General features: G+C 48.0%; 1 protein-coding gene across 4 annotated transcripts; it reads right to left on the bottom strand.

The window, feature by feature from the left end:
• Positions 1 to 233: 233 nt before the first annotated feature.
• Positions 234 to 19,350, bottom strand: MAP4K1 (mitogen-activated protein kinase kinase kinase kinase 1). Of its 4 annotated transcripts, none has more exons than XM_031963147.1 (31): positions 18,627 to 19,350; positions 17,518 to 17,575; positions 17,332 to 17,422; positions 16,775 to 16,839; positions 16,266 to 16,321; positions 15,470 to 15,517; positions 15,290 to 15,332; positions 15,126 to 15,198; positions 14,773 to 14,904; positions 14,336 to 14,398; positions 14,106 to 14,187; positions 12,274 to 12,390; positions 6,847 to 6,922; positions 6,461 to 6,519; positions 6,055 to 6,140; positions 5,724 to 5,768; positions 5,545 to 5,587; positions 5,111 to 5,264; positions 4,231 to 4,310; positions 3,980 to 4,064; positions 3,601 to 3,677; positions 3,450 to 3,510; positions 3,159 to 3,267; positions 3,015 to 3,073; positions 2,501 to 2,604; positions 2,083 to 2,254; positions 1,748 to 1,813; positions 936 to 1,025; positions 774 to 844; positions 489 to 544; positions 256 to 400 (listed from the first exon to the last, which is right to left on the bottom strand). In XM_031963147.1, the coding sequence occupies exons 1-31, from the start codon at positions 18,723 to 18,725 to the stop codon at positions 331 to 333; spliced, it is 2,490 nt and encodes an 829-aa protein (XP_031819007.1). In that variant the 5' UTR covers positions 18,726 to 19,350; the 3' UTR covers positions 256 to 330. The 4 variants fall into 4 exon arrangements, with proteins under 4 accessions (XP_031819009.1, XP_031819007.1, XP_031819006.1 ...); XM_031963146.1 differs by having other exon boundaries at positions 6,847 to 6,925; positions 18,627 to 19,346; XM_031963148.1 differs by having other exon boundaries at positions 6,055 to 6,110; positions 6,847 to 6,925; positions 18,627 to 19,344.
• Positions 19,351 to 20,009: the final 659 nt, after the last annotated feature.

The following is a 20,009-nucleotide window of genomic DNA, read 5'->3' as shown; positions in this document are numbered from 1 at the left end:
TTCCATGAGTTGCTGTGTGATTTGGAAGCATTCTGGGACAGGGGAGATCCCTGGACCCCAGGGGATAGTGGGATGATTCAGAGATTCTTCAAATCATAGTTTTTGGAATCCTAGGATGTAAAAACTGGAATCTCAGAAAGTCAAAAGCCAGATTCTAAGAGCCCCAGGAGGTAACATCCTTGTACTCTCAGAGATGGAAGGAGGAGGAATCCTTATGTTCATTTCTCCTAAGCAAATGAGCAGACGTGACACGTGAGAGTGAAGGATCACATTTATGTTAAATGTGTCTGGGGACAAAATTCTCAGTTTTGGGTCAGCCAGCTCCGGGCTTCACTCTTGAATGTAGAGGTTGCTTGGAGCATTGGGGTCGTTGGCAGGGCGTGTCTCCACCACAACAGGCCTGGGGAAGTTGGGGATACACATTAGGAATGTCCTCCCGGGACCGCCCTCCTCCCACCTTCCCTGCTCTCAGCATCCTCCCTTCTCACCTTGGAGACCCCAGCAAGCGAAAGGTAAGAGAAGGGTCTCTCAGTTCCTGCAGAAGCTGTATAAGGAAATTGTTCAGATCCTACACAAAGTCCTTTAGACATCTAGTCCAAACATTCCCCCCACCCCATTTCACAGATGGGAAAATGGAGACCTAGATTGGGGAAGGCATTTGTCCAGGGTCAAAGAGCCTTCTTTGAGGAGGAAGATGTCAGACTGGGAATGGGTGGGAATGCTGGCAGCTGGGGGGGGGGAGGGGGGAGACTATCAGGGCTCTGGGATCTCACCTGGTCGGAGCCTAGAGCCCACACCTGCACACCATGCTTCCAGAAGACCTGGATGCGGCCACCAACCAGGGCTGGAGAAGTAAGGGCAAAGGGTTAGCACCCAACAAGGGGCATTCACTCCCAGAAAGCCACCTCTCTGTAAATTCCCCCACCCTTACATACCCACAGCCTCCACAGATTCGCTGAGCGGGAGTTCCGGGGCCCTGAGCCCCCGGACGGGGGTCCCCTCCCTAGTCACCAGCTTCAGACTCCCTTCAGGGATAAGAGAGAAAAGGGTCATCGGCTGGGATTGGAAAGAACGGGGTAGGAATGGAGGGGAGACTTTTGGGGAGCTGGGAGTGATAATGGGGGGTTCTGGGCTTTCTCAGGTCAGTGCTGGAAGACTCAGAGAACAAAGAGTCTTTGGGAGAAGGTCAGGGACAATTAGAGGCAGCTGAGAGGTCCTGGACAGTTGTAAGGTGATTTAGAAAAGGGCTTCTTGAACTTTCCTCTCACTACCCCTTTCTGTCTGAAAAATTTTTACAAGGCCCAGGGGTACACAGATATATAAAGCAGGCACACAAATCAAACATCTCTTGATAATAAATCATAATTTCACGCCCCCCCCATCATTTGGGGTCATGACCCACAGTTTAAGAATCTAGGGATTTAAGGATCTAGGGAATGCAGGAGGTTGGGGTTTACAGGGATCTACAGGCCTAGAAGCTCTCAAAGGGCTGGAGAAGTTTTAGAAGATTATGCACGGGGCAGGAGCAATCCCAAGTCCCCAGAAGGAGGCAGGAAGGGTCTGGGGAGCTCCCAGCTGTATTGGGGTGACCCGGGGATTTCTTAGGGGTTCGAGAGTGTAGGAACTGATTTTGAAGGTTTCTCAGGGTCCGAGAAGAAATTAGTCTGGAGTTTAAAGGGGGAAACCCCCGTTTTCAGTGAGTTGTAGGGAAGGAGGAAGGGAGGAATCCCAAGGGGGCCCCATTAACCATTTAGCAGCACCAGGACCAAGTCGTCGGCCAGCTGGGTCACCTGCACCGGACCCTCACTCTGTACTGGAGATGGGGATGAAAGAAGGGTCTCAGGCACCAGCCAGGCCCCGCCCCTACTCTGAGGCCCTGCCCTCCCTCAACCTCCACCTCTTCTTTAAGTCTCCATCCATTTCCTAAGATCCACCTTCCCCCCACACCACCTTCTTCTCTGAAGCCCCGCCCATTCCCTAAGACCCCACCCCCTTTCCAGTCCCCTCCCTCCTCCGGGGTCCCGCCCCCTTCCGAGGTCCCGCCCCCCTTTCCAGAGGCCTCATTTTCTGGTCGGCTCTTACAGCCTCCGGTGGTCCCAAACCAGCTGGAGAGGGGGCCAAGTCGGACGTTATGAAAGCACACGGATCCCGCAGGCCCGGGGCTCACGCCCACGCACACGGCTGGGAGCTCCGGCCCAGGCGCCGCCAGCAGGGAAAACACTCGGAGCGGGGACGGCAGCGGGAAGGGCACTTGCTGCATTTCAAGAGGGAGAAGAGCGTGGCTTCCAGCCATCGACCAATAGAAACACGCATCTGAGACGGGGCGGGACTCCCGGGAGACACGGGGGCGGGGAGAACCTCCTATGGGGCGGGGCTGTTCTGGGCAAACCAGCGGGGGACTAGAGGGGCGTGGACTTTGGGTGGGCGTGTCCTAGGCGGCAGTGGGCGGGCTCATGGAGTAGGGGGTGGGTCCCGGGGCCCCCAACTTGGGCCCAGATACCCTGATGAGCATGAACTTCTCCATGGGCGGGTACCACTGGAGCAGGATGGCCGCAGCCTCCATAGCGGCGCACAGGTAGGGGCCCCCGGAGCTGGGGCTCTCCGCTGCAAAGCGGGGCGCCGGGTCAGGCCCTGACTGGACCCCGGGCCCCCCGTGACCCTGCGGCACACCCCCACTGACCCCAGCTGGGACCCCCTTTACTCATCCGCGTGCGCCCCTACACGGACATCCTGCCTCTCCCCGCTGCCCACAACCCCCCAGCTCCGCTCCCTCCGAAAGCCCCCCAGGGAGCCCACCCCCCCATCATCCCATGCCAGTCCATCCTCAGCCCTTCCCCGGGGCCCCCTCGGCCCGTTCTATGGCTGCAGGTACCTAGGCCTCCACCCCGGCCCAAGGCTGCCCTCCAAGGAAGTCCAAGCCTGGGCCCCCGGGCGATGCCCCCTCAATGCTGGGGGCTGGGATAGCCCCTCTCAGGGAGCACCCTGAGAAGCTTCGCTAAGCTTCTGGAACTCACCCACGCAGCAGGCGCGGCACCCCCGAGTGTCCTGGATCTTGGTGGACACCGCGTTCTTCCTGAGGAGGCAGGGGGGAGGGTGAGACTGGGGGTCTCCTGGGAGGAAAGGGGTTTCAGACGGGGACATTGGGAGCATGGTAAGACCTGGGCAGCAGACGGTGGGGAGTGATGTGGGCAATGGGGCCCCCTGTCTTTGTCTCCTTCCGCTCCAGCAGTCCCAGGAGGCTATGTGAGTACAGCTGGGGGGTCTTTCCTGGGAGAGAAGACGAAAGTCAGGGTCTGGAGGATGCCTACTCCTCCAGGGGGTCCCTTCATCCTTCCCATTTCCTTCTAGCTCTCTCGGGCCTCCATCTCGTCATATCTCCCAGTTTGCTGCCCATCTCCTTTCAGCTGCCGGCCCATCACAGCCCCATACCCTCCTTTCCCCAGACAGACCTGACAGAGACATTAGGACATTGTTGATACAGTAAACCCAGGTTGTCCGGCTGGGGAAAAGCTGAGGAGAAAGGAGGGAAAGAGGAGAAGGGTCTTTAATGTTTCCATATCCCCTCCATTGTCCTCCTAACCAGGACCCTCCCCTACTCACCATCTCCAGCGTGGCCTCCTGGTCATTTCTGTTCAGGATGAAGATCCCCTCCTCAGCCCCCAAGAGCAAGTGCTGGTCTGCAGGAAAAAAGGAGACAGGCCGAGCCCCCATCTTCAGGCGTCCTCATGGCCAGTCTAATAACCCTCCCCCATCCAACCCCCACCAGCTATATCCCCACCCTCATCTCTGTGGCCTTAAGCAAGTGCCTTCCCCTCCAGGCCTCCCTTTTCCTATCAGTAAAGTAGTTTGCCCATCAGGTGTCCAAGGGTGCTTCCTGGTGCTGACACCGGCGATCGCAACTTTGTAAGAATCCAGAATTCTCTTCCCTTGCCCCCTGCCAAATCCTCTGCCCACCTCCAGCCCCACCCCGTACCCTCACCTTTGGTTGTGGGGTGTGTCCAGGCAGCAGTACTACTGGTGTGGAGGGGACAGCCATTAAACACTTTTACCAGGAGGGCACAGTCCTAGGCACAGTGAAGAGGTAGCCCAGTCAGGAGGACCCTGGGAAGTGAAGAGCAGGGAAACCCCCTCCTCCCACTATCCCTAAAATAAGATTGAGGGCACACATTTCCTAAGCCCAATCTTTCCAGTTCCCTCCTCCCCTAAGCCATGGGTTTCGGGGGTCCTCACCTTTTTCCTTTTCTCTTTCTTGGGGGGCAAAATAGGGGGCTGCTTGGACCCGGAAGGGGATGGACTCCAGAGGGAGGGGTCTGAAAAGATAATAATCACTGATCTGGACAGTACTTTCAGAGCTGAAAAAGGTTCGCATATGTCATTTTATGATACAAATACCAGCTGAGACTTAAAATAACACTTTAAAGGTCAGCAAAGTGCTTTACGTGTGTCACCTCATTATGCTCAATCAGCAAACATTTATTAAGCCCACACTCCATGTCAGACACAGGGACGGGAAGAAAAAAAAGAGAAACAGTTCCTGGCACTTCCTAGCAGGGGCAAAGGAGGCTTTCCCACATAAGAAAGGCAAAGGACAATTTAGCAGGGGAGAGAAGAGCTGGAGAAAGTCGTGCCTGAGCTGACCTTTAAATGCAAGTGGGAAGTTTAAATGAGGAAGTGCTGGGTGTGTATGTGTGTGTGTGTGTGGACTCCGGTACTGGGGGTGGAGTGGGATGGAGATTGTGTGAAAGTGGACACAAGTGATGGTGGAGAATGGGCCAGCTTGGCTGCTCTGCAGAGAACATAGCTAGAATAAGCCTGGAAAAGCAGGAGGAGGCTGTGAAGGGCTTTAAAGGTCAAAGGTATCTGCCTTTGGTTCTAGAAGTCATAGGCCCCCCCCCCCCCATAGGAGGAACGCTGGGAGGTAAGCTCTCCACTGTTGGCTGCATTTCAGTCTCAGATAGGTTACATGAGTTCTCCGTGGCCATGTGGCTAATAAGTGTCCCAGATGGGAGTCAAACCCAGGGATCTCCTGCCTCCTGGTCCAAAATCTGTTGTTTATCAGCACCAGGTATCCAGACTCCCCCGATTTAATGTCCTACTTCACCCCAGTTACCTGATCGAGCAGAGAGATGGGGACTTCTGGGGGCCAGAGGGGGCCCTGGCCGAGGTGTACGGGGAGGGGGTCCACTGGAGCATCTAACCAAGACCCCGGGGCTCAGCCGCCCATCATCCCCAGGACCCTCATCTGATGGAGTCCGGAACTTGGACTGCAAGGAGAAGCAAGAGGGCACACTAGTAAAACATGCCTAGAATTTTCTTGCTTTTTCCTTCCCACTCTCTAACTTGGACAGTGTCCCAGAGGGAAACTGAGTTTAGTACTCAATGCTGGAGAGATCTCAATATCTACTGGAAAAGCCCATCATCCCGAGTCCCAGTCCCTTAAGGATCCCATCATATCAGTCACCCATCCCTGAGGGGATTTTAATAAATTGGTCCCTAGGCCCTGGAGACCATGGAACCAGCCCATAATAGTCCCCATGGTCTCACCTTGGGAGGTAGCGGAGGAGGGACATCCACCGCAGGGACCGGGCTGCAAGAGGAATTTAGGGTGAGGTTAATTGACATCAGTTTGTCTTTGGGGGCTCAAGGAATTGAAAACTGAGAGACTGGGGGTGTTGGAGTCTGGGATATCAAGGAGGGGCCTAACAGGGCTGGGGGTGGCTCACATGTCCACATCATCATAATCGTTTTCTGAGTCATCAGACTGTTCCCTGAAAAGAAAGGAGCAAAGGCTGAATCTCCCAGAAATTCCCCTTCCCTCCGGCTATTTCTCTGATGCCATCCTTCTCAGTCCCGACCTCTGCCTTTTGTCCAGTCCCTCCCAGGCTCTCCATGTTTTTTGTCTACCCCACCCCACCCCCATCTCTTGTTCTCTGTCCCTTTTTGTTTCTTCAGTTCTCTTTGTCATCTCCCCCCGCCCCCAACCCTCCATCTCTTCTGACTTCTCCAAGTCTCCCTCCCTCCATGAATCTGCCATTACTGGTAGGCTTCCCTCACCTGTTGCTCCTAGGGATGCTGTCCCAACTCCTAAGGTCAGGGGCCTGGCCAGAAGCCTGGGAGAGGAAGAAAGATGCATTTTCCCCCTGCAGACGGTAAGCTCTTTGAGGACAGGCAACAATTGTTTCCATTTTACCTACAAATCCCCACCTAACACAATGCCTGGGCAAATAATAATAAATAATTAAGTGATTCGCTGCTTTTTTGAATGATTGATTAATTGAGGAAAAGGGAGATTAGTGGAAGAAGAAGATGAAGATCTTCCCAAGAGAAGAGTGAGAAAGAAAGGAAAGAAATCTTGAAGAGAGGGTTCTGGAAAACGTAGAAGTCTAGTGGTAGAGAAGGAAGCCAGAGAAGGAGAAAGTGGCTGGAATTGGGGGGCAACAAGGGGAGGAGGCACCCTCACGTTGTCAGTTTGAGATCCAAGCTTCTTTGAACATAGTGGTCTGAACTTCATGTGCTGGCCTGGGGAAGAGAGTGAGGATGTTAAGAGGGAGTGAGCAGACCCTCAGGAAATTAGAATGAAATGGCAGGCAGAGCGGGCCTGGGATCCTGGCTGCCTATTTTGGGGTTTCTGGCTGGGAGTAGAGTTGTGGCAGGACATGGCTTAGGGTGTCAGAGCTGTGGTTTCTAGGTTTCAGGTGGAAGGGACGAGAATTTGGAGGATAGATAAAAAATAATTTGGGGAATTAGACTCTGGTTCTGCAGTTACTGGGAGTCAGATTTTGAGCATCTCCAGATTTAAATGGTCTTAGTTAGGGAAGTTAAGCCTCAGGGATTCTCTATACTCACGACCAGAGTCCAGGCTGGGTATGCTTAAGGAGCCAGCTCGGTGAGTGGAGTGGATCCTCCGAGGAACGGCAGGAGGCTGCTGTGTAGAGAAGAACAAGGTGGGGGGACAGGAGCCAATGCTCCTCAAGCCAATAAAGAAGCCCCAGGATGGCCACTGAAGTGAGGTCATGGCCATGGGACCACTAAGGCGGCTACTAATCCTAACCTTTGTAGATGGTTGTCCTTTATGGATATATCCAGGACAGAAGACAACTAGAGAAAGGGAAGACAAAGATCTGGAATGAGACAGATGGGGAACAGATGCTCTTACAGTGAAGGAACAATGAGTTGGAAATAAGGTCATAAAAAGAAAGAGACAAACGGGAAAAATGGACCTGGAAGAGCCTTTGGACACTGTCTACTCCCACTTCTTTTTACAGAAAGGAAAATTGAATCCCTGAATCCCTGAGCACCCCTGTGTGCTCAAGGTCACACAGCTAGTGAGTGGCAAAACTGAGGCTTGAACCCTATTTTTAATTTTAGAAAACAATTTCCACTATATCTGAGTTCAAGTGCTCTATTTCACATTTGCTATTTGTGTGAACACGGGCAAGTCCCCCCTTTCTGAGTTTTCCACTTGAAAAATGGGGATAATTTTTCACAACTGTGGAGAGAGGGGATATTCTTAACCAGTCATGACCTTGAGAAAATTAATGACAAAATAAATGAACCTGATGATTTAAAAAGAAGAATTTTTTGCCAAATGAAAAGCAATGAATACAAAACAAGAAAAGAGACCACTTGGGAATTTGTTCTAGTTAAATATTTCTGAGAAAAATCTGATATAAATGTGTCAGTATCTTCTAGATTTTGGATAAGAGTAAATGCCATCCTCCCACAGATAAGTGATCAAAAATAGATAAAGGAAGTTCCTGAAATGAGAAATACAAATTTTCAACAATCATGTTAAAAAAAATTCACAATCTCTAATAATTAATGAAATGTAAATTAAAACAATTCTTTGATTCGACCTGACCCCCATACAAGTGGCAAAGATAATAAAAGATGACATGATTTGATTCTGGTGGGAATGTAATTCAATTAATATGTGTTATTAGTTCAGTCCTGAATCAATTCAACTTTTTTTGGAAAGCAATATAGGATTAAACAAATGAGTTATAAAAATATCAATAGTCTTTGACTCTGGTCAACAAAGAGCTGATGGGAGTAGAGCCAAGATAGTAGAGAAAAGGGACTCACTTAAGCTCTCTCAAATTCTATTCCAACCAGTGTTAAAATATTGCCTCAAAATTAATTTTGGAATAGCGGAACCAACAGAATGATAAGGTATAACAATTTTCCAGCCCAGGAAAACTTAGAAGGTCAGCAGGAAAGGTCTGTTTCACTACTGTGAGCATTAGTACCATCCACACCAGCATAGGCTGCACCCCACAAGCTAACAGCATTCGGGACAACTGAATCAAAGGCCGTGGCTTTGAGAGCTAAGTCCACAGAAGGTAAGGGAGTCAGACAACTGGTCAGAAGGAGACTACAAGGGATCCTTTGCTACCCTGGGAACAAGATTCTGTTGTATTACCCATACACAGTTCCTGGTCATAGTCCCAGGGTATGGAGGAGCACTACTAGTAGGAGTGAAGACTGGTCACAGTTCCAGGATGAAGAAGAGCTTTTAGTTGCTCACCAATCTGAACACAGGCCAGAAAAGCAGTGAACATACCTTTTCTCAGATCGTATTATCTTGGAACAATTGAAAACTTACAGACCCTGAAAATTATCTTTGAAAACAGCAGCATGAAAAATCTAAAGCTTAAGACAGTGGCTCCTTAATTTTAACATAAAGTTAAAAATCAAGAAATAGACTGAAAAATGACTAAACAATACCAAAAAAAAAAAAGAACCTGAGCACAGAAGTTATTATAGTGACAGGGAAAATCAAAATACAAAATCCGAAGAAGACAATGACATCAACATAGCAAAGCCTTAAAGAATATTGTGAATTGGTCTTATGGTCAAAAGTAATTTCTGGAAGAATTCAAAAACGGTTTTAAAAATCAAATAAGAGAAGTAGAGTAAAAATTGGGAAAAGAAATGAAAGCAACGCAAGAAATTCATGAAAAAAGAATCAACAGTTTGGTAAAGGAAAACATTGAAGAAAATAGCACCTTAAAAAAACAGAATAGACTAAATAGTAAAAAAGAGTCACAAAAATCCACTGAAGAAATTAACTCATTAAAAAGCAGAATTGGCCAAATGGAAAAATAAGTTCAAAAGGTCACTGAAAAAACTAATTCCTTAAAAAGTAGAATTGGGCAAGTGAAAGCTAATGACTCCATGATACATCAAGAAACAATCAAATCAAATCAAAAGAATTTTTTAAGTAGGGAAAAAATGTGAAGTATTTTATTGAAAAAAAAAAAACAACTAATCTGGAAAATGGATTAAGGGGAGTTAAGAATTATTGGACCACCTGAAAGTCATGATTTTTTAAAAAAGAGCTTAGATATCATGTTTCAAGAAATTATCAAGGAAAACTACTCTGATATTTTAGAAGCAAAGGATATAATAGAAATTGAAAGAATCCACCAATCATTACCTAGAAGAAACCCCAAAACAAAAACTCCCAGGAATATTACAGCCAAATTCCAGAGTTCCCAAGTCAAAGAGAAAATATTGCAAAAAGACAAAAAGAAACAATTCAAATATCATAAAGCCACAGAAGGGATAACACAAGATTTAGCAGCTTCTACATTAAAAGATCAGAAGGCTTATGATACTACAGAATGCAAATGAGCTACGATTACAACCAAAAACCATTGCCCAGCAAAAATGAATATTAATTCTTCAGGTGGGGAGATGGATATTTCATTCAATATATAAACATTTCAAGCATTTCTGATGACAAGATCAGAGCTGAAAAGGAAATCTGACTTTCAGATACAAGACTCAAGAGAAGCATAAAAAGATAATCATGAAAGAGATAAAAGATTCATTCAGGCTAAACGGTTTACATTTTATATGAAAAGATGATACTTTTAACTCCCAAGAACTTTATCATTATTAGGGCAGTTAAAAGGAGGGCACAGATATAAGTTGACTATGATGGGATGATAACCAAAAAAAAATAATAATAATAAGGAGTGAGAAAGACGGATACATTGAAAGAAGAGGGAAGGAAGAGACAGAATGCAGTAAATATTCTCACATAAAAGAGAGGTATAAAAGAACTTTTACATTGGGAGGGAAGATCAGGAGAGGGGAGTGGTGAGCAAGGTTTGAATCTTACTCTCATTGGAATCAGCTCAAAGAGGAGGGAATAACAAACATACTCAGTTGTGTATAAAAATCTATCTTTGCCTTCATGGAAGATGGAGAAGAGGGGAGACAAGAGAAAGGACTAGGATTTTGAAAAGAAAAGACAGGGGTAGCTAGGTGGCACAGTGGATAAAACACTGGCCCTTTAGTCAGGAGGACCTGAACACAAATCCAACCTCAAACATTTAACACTTCCTAGATGTGTGATTCTGGGTAACTGGATTGCCTCCCAAAAAGAAAAAATAAAAGAAAAGGGAAAGACAGATGGGGGAAGGAAGTAGTTAGAAGTAAAACACTTTTGAGGAGAGAAGGAATAAAAGAAGAAAAAGAGAAGGATAAACAAGGGGGGAAAGTAAGCTGAAAGGAAATACATAGTTAATAAATATAACAATGAGAATAGGATGAACTCACCCACTAAATCCACTAGTTAGCGGAGTGGATAAAGCAATTTGGACATAAAGAGTGATACCATAAGCAAATTAGGGAAACATAGAATAGTTTATTTATCAGATCTATGGATAAAGGAAGAATTTATGACCAAATAAAGAGAGAGAACATTATAGGATGTAAAATGAATAATTTTGATTACATTAAACTGGAGAGGTCTTGTACAAACAAAACCAATATAGCCAAGATTAGAAGAAAGGCAGAAAACTGCAGGATCAGGAGGAAGAAGCAGGATTTACAACAATCTTCTCTGATAAAGGCCTCATTTCTCAACTACATAGAGAACTGAGTCAAATTTATAAGATTACAAGTCACACCCCAATTGATAAATGATCAAAGGATATGTACAGGAAGTTTTCTTACAAAGAAATCGAAGGTATGTACAGTCATATGAAAAAAATGTTCTAAATCACTAATGATTGGAGAAATTCAAATTAAAACAACTCTGAGGTACTACCTTCCACTTCTCAGATGAGCTGATATAATAGAAAAGGAAAATGACAACTGTTGAATGGGATGTGGGAAGATTAAAACACCAGTGCATTATTGGTGGAGTCGGGTGCTGATCCAAACCATTTTGGACAACAATTTGGGACTACATCCAAAAAACTATAAAACTATGCATACCCTTTGACCCATCAATACTTCAGGGGAAAAAATGAGAAGGACCTATATGCACAAAACTATTTATAGCAATTCTTTTTGTGGCAGCAAAGAATTTGAAAATGAGGGGATACCAATAAACTGCAGAATGGCTAAACAGGTTGTGATATATGCTTGTGATGGAATACTATCATGCTATAGGAAATGATAAGCAGGATGCTTTCAGGAAACCCTGGAAAGATTTCCATAAACTGATACAAATCAAAGTAAGCAGTACCAGGAGAACATTGTTCACAGCAACAGCAATATTGTAGCAATGATCAATTGTAAAACTGAGCTACTCTCACCAATACAGTGATCTAAGATAATTCCAAAGGATTTATAGGGGGAAATGCTATCCAGGGAAATGCTATCCATCTCCAGAGAAAGAACTGATGTATTCTGAATACAGATTGAAACATAATTTTTTTCAAGTTATTTTTCTTGATTTTTTTTTTGGTCTTTTCTATTACAATATGACTAACAGGGAAATACGTTTTGCATGACTGCACATGTATAACCTATATTAAAATACTTGCTTTCACAATTAAAGGGAAGATGAGGGAGAGAAGAAGGGAAAGAATTCAGAACTCACTCGATTAAAAAAACACACACACACATTTAAAAATTGTTTTTAACAACAACAAAGACCTGAGGTGGAAAAACCTATAAACAAAAAAAGGCCTAGCAGCAGTCCATAAATATTCCTTTTTTAGCCCCACATCTCCACCTACTTGTAAGATATTCTGCTGACATCTCATACACATTAAAATTAAATCCATCATCTTCCCTGCCCCCATCCTACCTCTCAAACAGACCAGGCCTGCAAACTTTCTTGCTTTCTTCTTCCAAGGGCACCATCATCCTCCCAACCACTAAGGCTCATTTTTGAGATGATGTTGATCTTTCCCTCTTTTCTCCTCACCACAACTTCCAACTCCAGTTATACCAAAATCTCAAAGCTAGAGGACATCTCAGTGTTACAATAGCAGCATCTGCCTGGATACCACCTGGTGCTTTTCTTACCTCAGGTTCTTCTTCTTCACTTTCACCCCCCAAAGGGGTCTTTCCTGGATTTCTCAGTTTCTCCAACAACTCCAGAGTCAGGCTCCGAGACAATCCTGGTTGGGACACCAACTGGTGCTAAGGGTGTAGGGAAAAGGTCAAAATTGAAACAAGAAAAGGGGATTGAGAATGCTGGAGTGGGATTCTGCACATAGAAGTCTGCGTAAGGAAAGGCGGAAAAACAATCCTTCAATTTTCCCCCACAAAAGTGGCTTATCAAGGCATCATCTCTCACTGGGTATCAGAGAGGTCTTAGGGAAAGGTAATTGAGGGGGGAGAGTTCAGGAGCCTGGAAGAGACTAATGGGTCCCAAGTAGGGTGTTGGGAGACCGAAGGGCAAGAATTCTGGGGAAGGGGATTCCTTGAGAAGGCCACCAGAAGAGATTCTGGTTAAGGACTTCCCTGAAACCCAGGAGGGATCAGTGATATCATCCTAGGCTCTTCAGTTTGCCCCACATATCTAATCCACTGCCAGAACTTGTCATGTGTATCCTCCCAGCTCTCCAATATGTTCCCTTCCCTTCACTTATACAACCACCATCCTAGAGCAAGTATCACCCACACCCCCAAAAAACTTCCAATCCATCTCCCTACACCAACTCTCTCCCCATTGCAATCCTTTCCACTCAGATGACAAGATGATTTTTTTTCCCTAAAATACAAATCTATGTCACGTTCCTACTCAGAAAATTTCAGTGGCTTGTCAACACCTCCAGAAGAAAATATCACGTCCTCATCACCTGACCCCTGCCTACATTTCCACCGTTCCTACACTTTATTCTGACTTTCTGAAAGCGCTTGGGAAGAAATAAGCAATTTGGGATTTCTTTTATTTCTTGTCTCCCTCTTCCAAAGATATTTTACCCGAAGATTCTCTGAGTATAGCCACATCTCCTTTTTTCTCTCTCTGCTTAAATATGTATCGATGTGTAAAAACTAAGACTTTTCTGGCTTGTAGTTTGACAAATAATGTCTTTGAACGTTGGCTGATTGTGGAAGCACTTTCTTGAATAATTAATATGATAACAATAAACATACAAATAATTGCTGTTAATAATTGCTAAATAGAACAACACATATAGAATTTCTGGTCTGGAATCTCTCTCCTCCCACAGAATTCTAGCACAGGCAGGGCCATCGAAGCATCCCCTCCTACAACATCTCCAACAAATGGTCATCCAGCTTCACTTGAAGACCATCAGTGATGGTGAGTATCTCACCTTTGGACAACTCTATTACGCAGTTAGAATTCCACGTATTGCCCTGTCCTTGGTCATCAACAATCTCTTCATTGCCAACTTCCAATGCCCTTTTTCAGTCCTCATTTCTCATGACCTCTGCAATACTTGGGCACTCATGGATCCTCCCTTAGCATTATCTTGGTTCTTCCCTTGTCTCTCTGACTATTAAGTCTCATTCTCCTCATTTAGAACATTAACCCCTTCCTACCCACAAAACAAGGATGTCCCCCAAGGCTCTGTTATAGGTCTTCTCCTCTCCTTTCTCTGTTCTATTCCTCTTGAGGGTCTCTCCTCCATTCACATGGGCTCAATCATCCCATATATATAGATGGATCCCACATCTAGATATTTAGATTTAATTTGACTCCTAAACTCCAGCCCTGCATATGTTTTATAATATGGAGGCCGCCAGTGGATAGGGACAAATTTGAATCTTCAGATTTGCTAAATCAAATCAAAATTAAACCTCTGACATCTATCTACTGCTTTTTGTTTATCCTAGCTCAGGGATCCAGGGCAGTGGGCTGTGGGTACAGGTGGGCATCATCTCACATTGAGCATCTTGGCAGCACTGGGCCGTTTCTTGGGATTCTTGGTGAGCGTGACCTTGACGAAGTTGTGGAAGGCAGCTGACCTGTAGGGGCAAAGGACAGAGACTGTGTCTGTCAAAGATGCTCTAGAAAGCAGAGAAGTGCCTTAGTTCCCAGGTTCCAGCTTGAAGTTTCCCCTACCCACCCCAGACCACCCAATACCCTCCCCCAGGCCCAGGGTCTCCCCCTCACCATCGTCCCTTCTCCTTCAGTCTGGGGGGCTGGTATCCACTTTTGGTCATGAGGAAAAGCACTCTAGGTGAAAGGAAAAGGGGAATTCAGGACCCTACTACTGGATGCCTCCTTCCTCCACAACTTCCTCCGTCAGGGCCAGTGGTAGGGAAGAAGACAATCCAGAAATCAGGGTAGGAGATCTGACCAATCCAGGGGTCAGAATAATGAGGCGATTCCTAGAGAGTTGGGGATGGGATATTCTAAGAGTTCAAATGGGGGTCTCAGGAGCTGAAGATGGGGCAGCCTCAGGTGGCAAGCATAGGACCTCTGAGAGACTTAGATAAGGGCTCCCAGAGAATTTCAGTCTCCCAAGGATTGAGACCAAGGAGGTGTGTGTCTCAGGAAATGGTTTCCAGGGGCTGAGCATGGGCATGTCTCAGGGCCAGGGGCCATACCTGAGGGGATGCACATCAAACATGGGGGGCTGCAATTCAGCCATTTCAATCGCTGTGATCCCCACAGACCAGATATCGCAAAGCTCTGTGTATCCTCCCTTGAACTCTACAGCAGCCACTTCAGGGGCCATCCTATGGGCAAAGACACAGAGACTGTCACAGAAGAGAGAAGCCTGGGCAATACAGAGATTGGTTTAAAGGTAAGAGGAGAGACTGAGAGAAGCAGAACTCGGTGGGACAGTCCAGGAACACAAAAGACCCAGGGAGGCTCAAAGCCAGATGTCTGCAGAATTCCCAGAGCCATCCACCCTCACCATCCATCCCCTATCCTGATCTTGCCCCAGACTCCTTACCAATACGGCGTCCCAATGAAGGAGAGACGGCGAGCCAGGGTAGCCCCTATTTGAGCTGAGATGCCAAAGTCAGCTGGAGAAAAGGGAGTAACGGTCGTCTGAAGGACCTTGGCCTCTCCAGGCCTTTCCCCACCCCATCCCAAGGCTCTCCCAATTTTACTCACCAAGCTTAACCTCCCCATTGTCATTGATGAGAATATTTGCTCCCTGGAGGGGGGTGCGGGGCACAGGGAAAAAAATCAAGACTCAATCAAGCAATAAACATTTATCAAATGCCTGTTTTGTGCTAAATTCAGCAGAGCCTCTCTTCCTCTTCTCCCACCCTCATCCGCCCGCCAAAGCACCTTGATGTCTCGATGAATCTTGCCCTGGTTGTGTAGGTAGGCCAGACCCTGGGGAAAAAAGGGGACAGGGAGAAAGAGAAGAGTTGGGGTTGCCCAGAATCTCTTCCTCTGCAGCACCAGGGAAGGTTTGTTTCCATTGGGGATTTTGTGAGATTTGGGGTGGGAGGGAAAGGAGGTTGGATTGAGAGACTACAACTTGGGGGATTGGGAGCATGGAATGGAGACATTCATTAAACTTCTACTTGGAACGAGGAACCAAGGAGACAAAGACAGAGTTGAGCAGTCCCCATTTCATGTCCTTGAGAGAATGAGCAGCTACTCAGATAAATAAAAACCAATATATGGAATAGCCACAGGGCCAGGGGCTAAACCTGGTATAGGGACCTCCCTGGAGAGGAAACTTTCTACCAGTGCAGGTTGGTACCTTCTCTGGATCTCAATCTTAAGAAAGTTTGCCTGGACTAATATGAAAAGAGGTTTTGCACGACTACACATGTATAATTGAGAGCATATTGCTGGCATTCTCAATGGGTGGGAAGGGCCCAGAAGGAGGGAATTTGGACGTTAAAATTTTTTAAATGAATATTTTTTAAAAATAATTTTTTTAATTTTTAAATTTAAATTTTAGATTTTAAAATTTTAAATAAATTTGGAGCAATGAGAGGTTAAAGCTTTAGCCAATGAGTGCCAGAGGCAGAACTTGAATCCCCAGTATGATAAACTAGATACAAAATAAAAAACGAAGAGAGGGGAAGGGGAAGGAGAGGAGAGTGGGCAGGGAGGGTGGAATCCTCACCTGGAGTACCTCTCTGCAGATGTAGCCAATCTGAAGCTCAGAGAGCGGGCCAGTCACTGCAACAGACCCCACCCCCCATGTCAGGGGTCAGGGGACTGAGTCACTGCTCAGGCAAGAGCAGAAGGAAGGAGGAGAAAGGGATGGAGAAGGGGATGCTAGGGGGAGGGGAGGGCAGGGTGTAGCCAAGTTAATCAATCAATCAGTCAGTGTACATGTATTAGTCATCGATTACAAAACAGGCACTGCGTTAAGCATCAGGGATACAAAAAGAGGCAGTCCCTGCCCCCAAAGAGCTTACAAGTATTGAGGGAGACAATTGTCAACAAATATATACAAAGCAAGTTCTTTCAGGATAAAATAAGAGACAATTGAGAGAAGATGCTGGAATGGAGGGAGCATGGAGGAGGGGGGAGGCTTCCAGTAGAACATGGGATTTTAGTTGGGACTTAAAAGAAGCCAGCAAGTTGCTTCTCCACTTGGAGAGGGCCCCCCCACTTCTGCCTCCTTACTGTGGTATATATCTTGAAGTGAGCCAGCGCCACAGAATTCCATGCAGATCCATAATTTTTGAAGCCTGGGGAGGGGGGAGAAGGGAAAGGGAAAAGAAGGAAGGAAATGAGGGGGGTTGGGGTGAAGGAAGGAATAGAATCAGCCAGAGTAGGCTCAGGCTCAGAGAGTTTAAGAGGGGTTTTATCCAGAGAAATGCTTTGGCTACCCAAAGTCTCTTCAGGTTTAGCAAGTCAAGGGAATGGACACAGAGAAGCTCGGGCCAATTGGGGCCATGATTGGGCTGGGGGAGAGGGGATTGGAAAAACTGGTCTGTGAGATAATAGGGCCACTTTCAGGAGCCAGGGATCTGGTTTGGAGACTTATGGTTTCTCTTTGGGGATCCAGAGAGATAGCATAGAAGTGGGGAACCAGTCTGGAGGTTAAAGAACTGGTCTTGGGTTTGGGGAATTAGTCTGAGGGTCAGGAAGTGGGGGAGGATGTAAATAATCGTTGTAGGGCAGTGTAGAGTGTGGACAGCCAGCCTGAGGGGTCAGGAAGCTGGCAGGGTGGCCCTGACCAGAGGTAGCTGCCATGGTAGGCCACGATGTTGGGGTGCCGACAGGTCCGAACGATGAGGATTTCCCGATGGAGGGTGGTTAGGTCATCATCTAAAGGGACAGAAAGGGTCAGTGCATGTATCTTGAGACTAGTATCCCAGGGACAAGGGTTGGGGGGGGGGGGGAATGTCATATCTCAACCTCACCTGGTTCTATCTTCACCATTTTCAGAGCTGCCAGTTCCCCCTTCACCTTGTCCCGAGCCTGGGGAAGGGAAGCGATAATGGAGAAGGTGGTGAGAGCAGAGATGTATTACCCAAAACAAATAAGCAAATGAGCAGTACAAATGTCCCCTCTTCCTGGTAATTCACTTGGGATTCCCCCAGAAGCCCCAACACCCAGAGAAGGTCTTGGGATAGAGGGAGAGGAAGAAGAGGTCCGACTTCAAGAACCATATACCCCAAGCCCTTTTGGAAACACGAATCTCTCCTCCCTCCCTCTTCCCCCCCATCTCCATCCCGATCCCCAATCTTTGATCATCCAACCTCAGAAAGAGAAATAAGTCAGTGAAAGGGAACTCCCCACCCCAACCCAAAGCTCATTTCCATTTTTTACTTTTGAATGCTCATGGTTAAAGATAATCCATCTCTTTCTCTCTCTCTCACTTCTACTTTTAAAACCAGCTCTTTCCTCCAGGACTAGGAGACCAAACCTAATTTTCTTCCACCCAGAAGCCACCAGCAATTTTAAAATAAGTTCATGGGAGTTGGGAGGAAACCTCTGGGGTGATGCTTCCTTCCCTCCATCTCCACCAACCAAAAGACGATTTCAGAGGCCTCCATCCTCTTCCCCAACCTCTCTGCTGCTTCCCTTCATCAGAAATAAAATTCAGAATTCTGCCTCAGATCCTGGACTGGTCCCCCAGAGAGGTAAATTCAGGGTTCTGGGGAGGGGGGGAGTTGTAGAAGGATGGGGGGAGGTGGAAGCTGGAAACAAGAAGATGAAGGACTTGGGTGGGGGGAAGACTTTAATGAGGGGGGATAAAGGCCATGGAGGGAGAGAGATGCAAGTTCCATCTGGTAGAAGAATGAGACGAAGCGCTCTGGAGAGAGGAGGGAGACTGTGGGTAAGGGAATAGAGAACCTGGATGCGATAGGGAGATAGAGAGGGAGATGGAAGTTCTTGGGGATGGAATTTGGGAAGAAAAAAAGATGAAGGGCTTGAGGAAGGAGAGGGGACCCTGGGGAAGAGGAATCGAGGATTTGGAGGAGAAGGGGTGAAGGACATAGGCCCCGAGGAAAGGAGGGGCCCTCACCTTGAATACCTCCCCATAGGTGCCGCCCCCCACCCTCTGCAGCAGTTCGTAGTGGTCCAGAGGGTCCTTGGCGGCGATGTCCGGGTCTGCGCTGTCCATGCTGGGGATGGGGTGGGGGGAGGCCTTGGGGAGCCAGAGGGCTGCCTCCTCCTGGAAGCCCTCCGTGAGAGAGAGCTTGACTCAGAGACTATTAGCTGCGGCAGCCGTGGGAGGAGGGCAGGCAGCTCGTTCTCCCCTGCCCGCCAGCCGCGAGGGCCCCCACTCTCGCTTCCTGCCCAGGCCTCACCAGGGGGCCCCTCCCTATTGGCTCCTCCACCCCCCCCCCCAGCCTGGCTCTCTCCTGCCTGAGGGAGAGCCAGGCCCAGGCTGACTTTGTGGCCTCAGGGGACCACAACCGAACTCCGGGGGAGAAGGAAGGGTTCCTTTTTGCTTTTAAGATAGAAAAATCTCTCTGATGTAAATGAGATGCAAATAAACACCAAGTGGTTTGTGGGTCTGATGGGGGCCTTCATCCTTTCCCACGCAGGACGGTGAATAGCGGTGGGTCCTCAATGGCTAGAGACGGGTTGGGGGAAGGAAGACAAGGTGGGAAAGGAGGAGATGGAGAAAAAAGCCCGGAGGCCCGGGGCACGCGAAGCACGCTTTGTTGGGAGCCCTTCCCAAGGACATCTCAGGAGCTGGGCTGGCCTGAGGCCCAGCGGGGCAGACAGCCGGGCAGGGACCTTGGAGGGCCCCGCCTGATTTCTCCCCCGCCTCCGGGCTTGGCGGAGCCGGCCAGGGTAGGAACGGGGCCGCAGGGGCTCCCTGAGCACAGGTTCCTGCGCAGCACCCGGCACCTGGGAGATGTTAAAGCTGCATTGAGTCACCGACCCGGCGGTACCAGAGAGAGATGGAGACTCTCAGTACGGCGAGTCTTCGTGAGAGACACGCCAACCAAGCATTTATTAGGCACCTACTGTGTGCCAGCTGCTGCCCGGGGCCAAGCATTTATTAGGCACCTACTGTGCGCCAGCTGCTGCCCGGGGCGCTCGCAGGGAAACCAGAGGGGGGAAGGAGGGGCGTCGCATTTGCTCCTGGTTCTGATTATTTCGGGATTTTAGCGCGCTCACAGAGGCCGCGAGGGAGGGGAATTGAGTCATTTATTGACGGCCGCCCTTCCCCCCTTCCCGGCTCTCCATGGGACGTGCACGGGGAGAGGAGGGGGGCGGGTGTCCGAGGGATAACGGGGCACCGGGAGATGGGGGGGGGACACCTGGAGGGGGGAACAGGTAGGGGATCGCGCTGGAGGCGGACAACTGAAACTCCCACGTGGGCTCAAAGTACGTGTGAACCCGGACCGCGGGACGCTCGCGGGTCTCTGACACCGCCGCCTCCTGCCACGTG

The sequence above is a fragment of the Sarcophilus harrisii genome, chromosome 3, assembly GCF_902635505.1.
Source record: "Sarcophilus harrisii chromosome 3, mSarHar1.11, whole genome shotgun sequence".
Lineage (NCBI taxonomy): Eukaryota > Metazoa > Chordata > Mammalia > Dasyuromorphia > Dasyuridae > Sarcophilus > Sarcophilus harrisii.
Note: the sequence above shows the minus strand (reverse complement) of the source record. Positions and strands in the feature narration are given on the sequence as shown.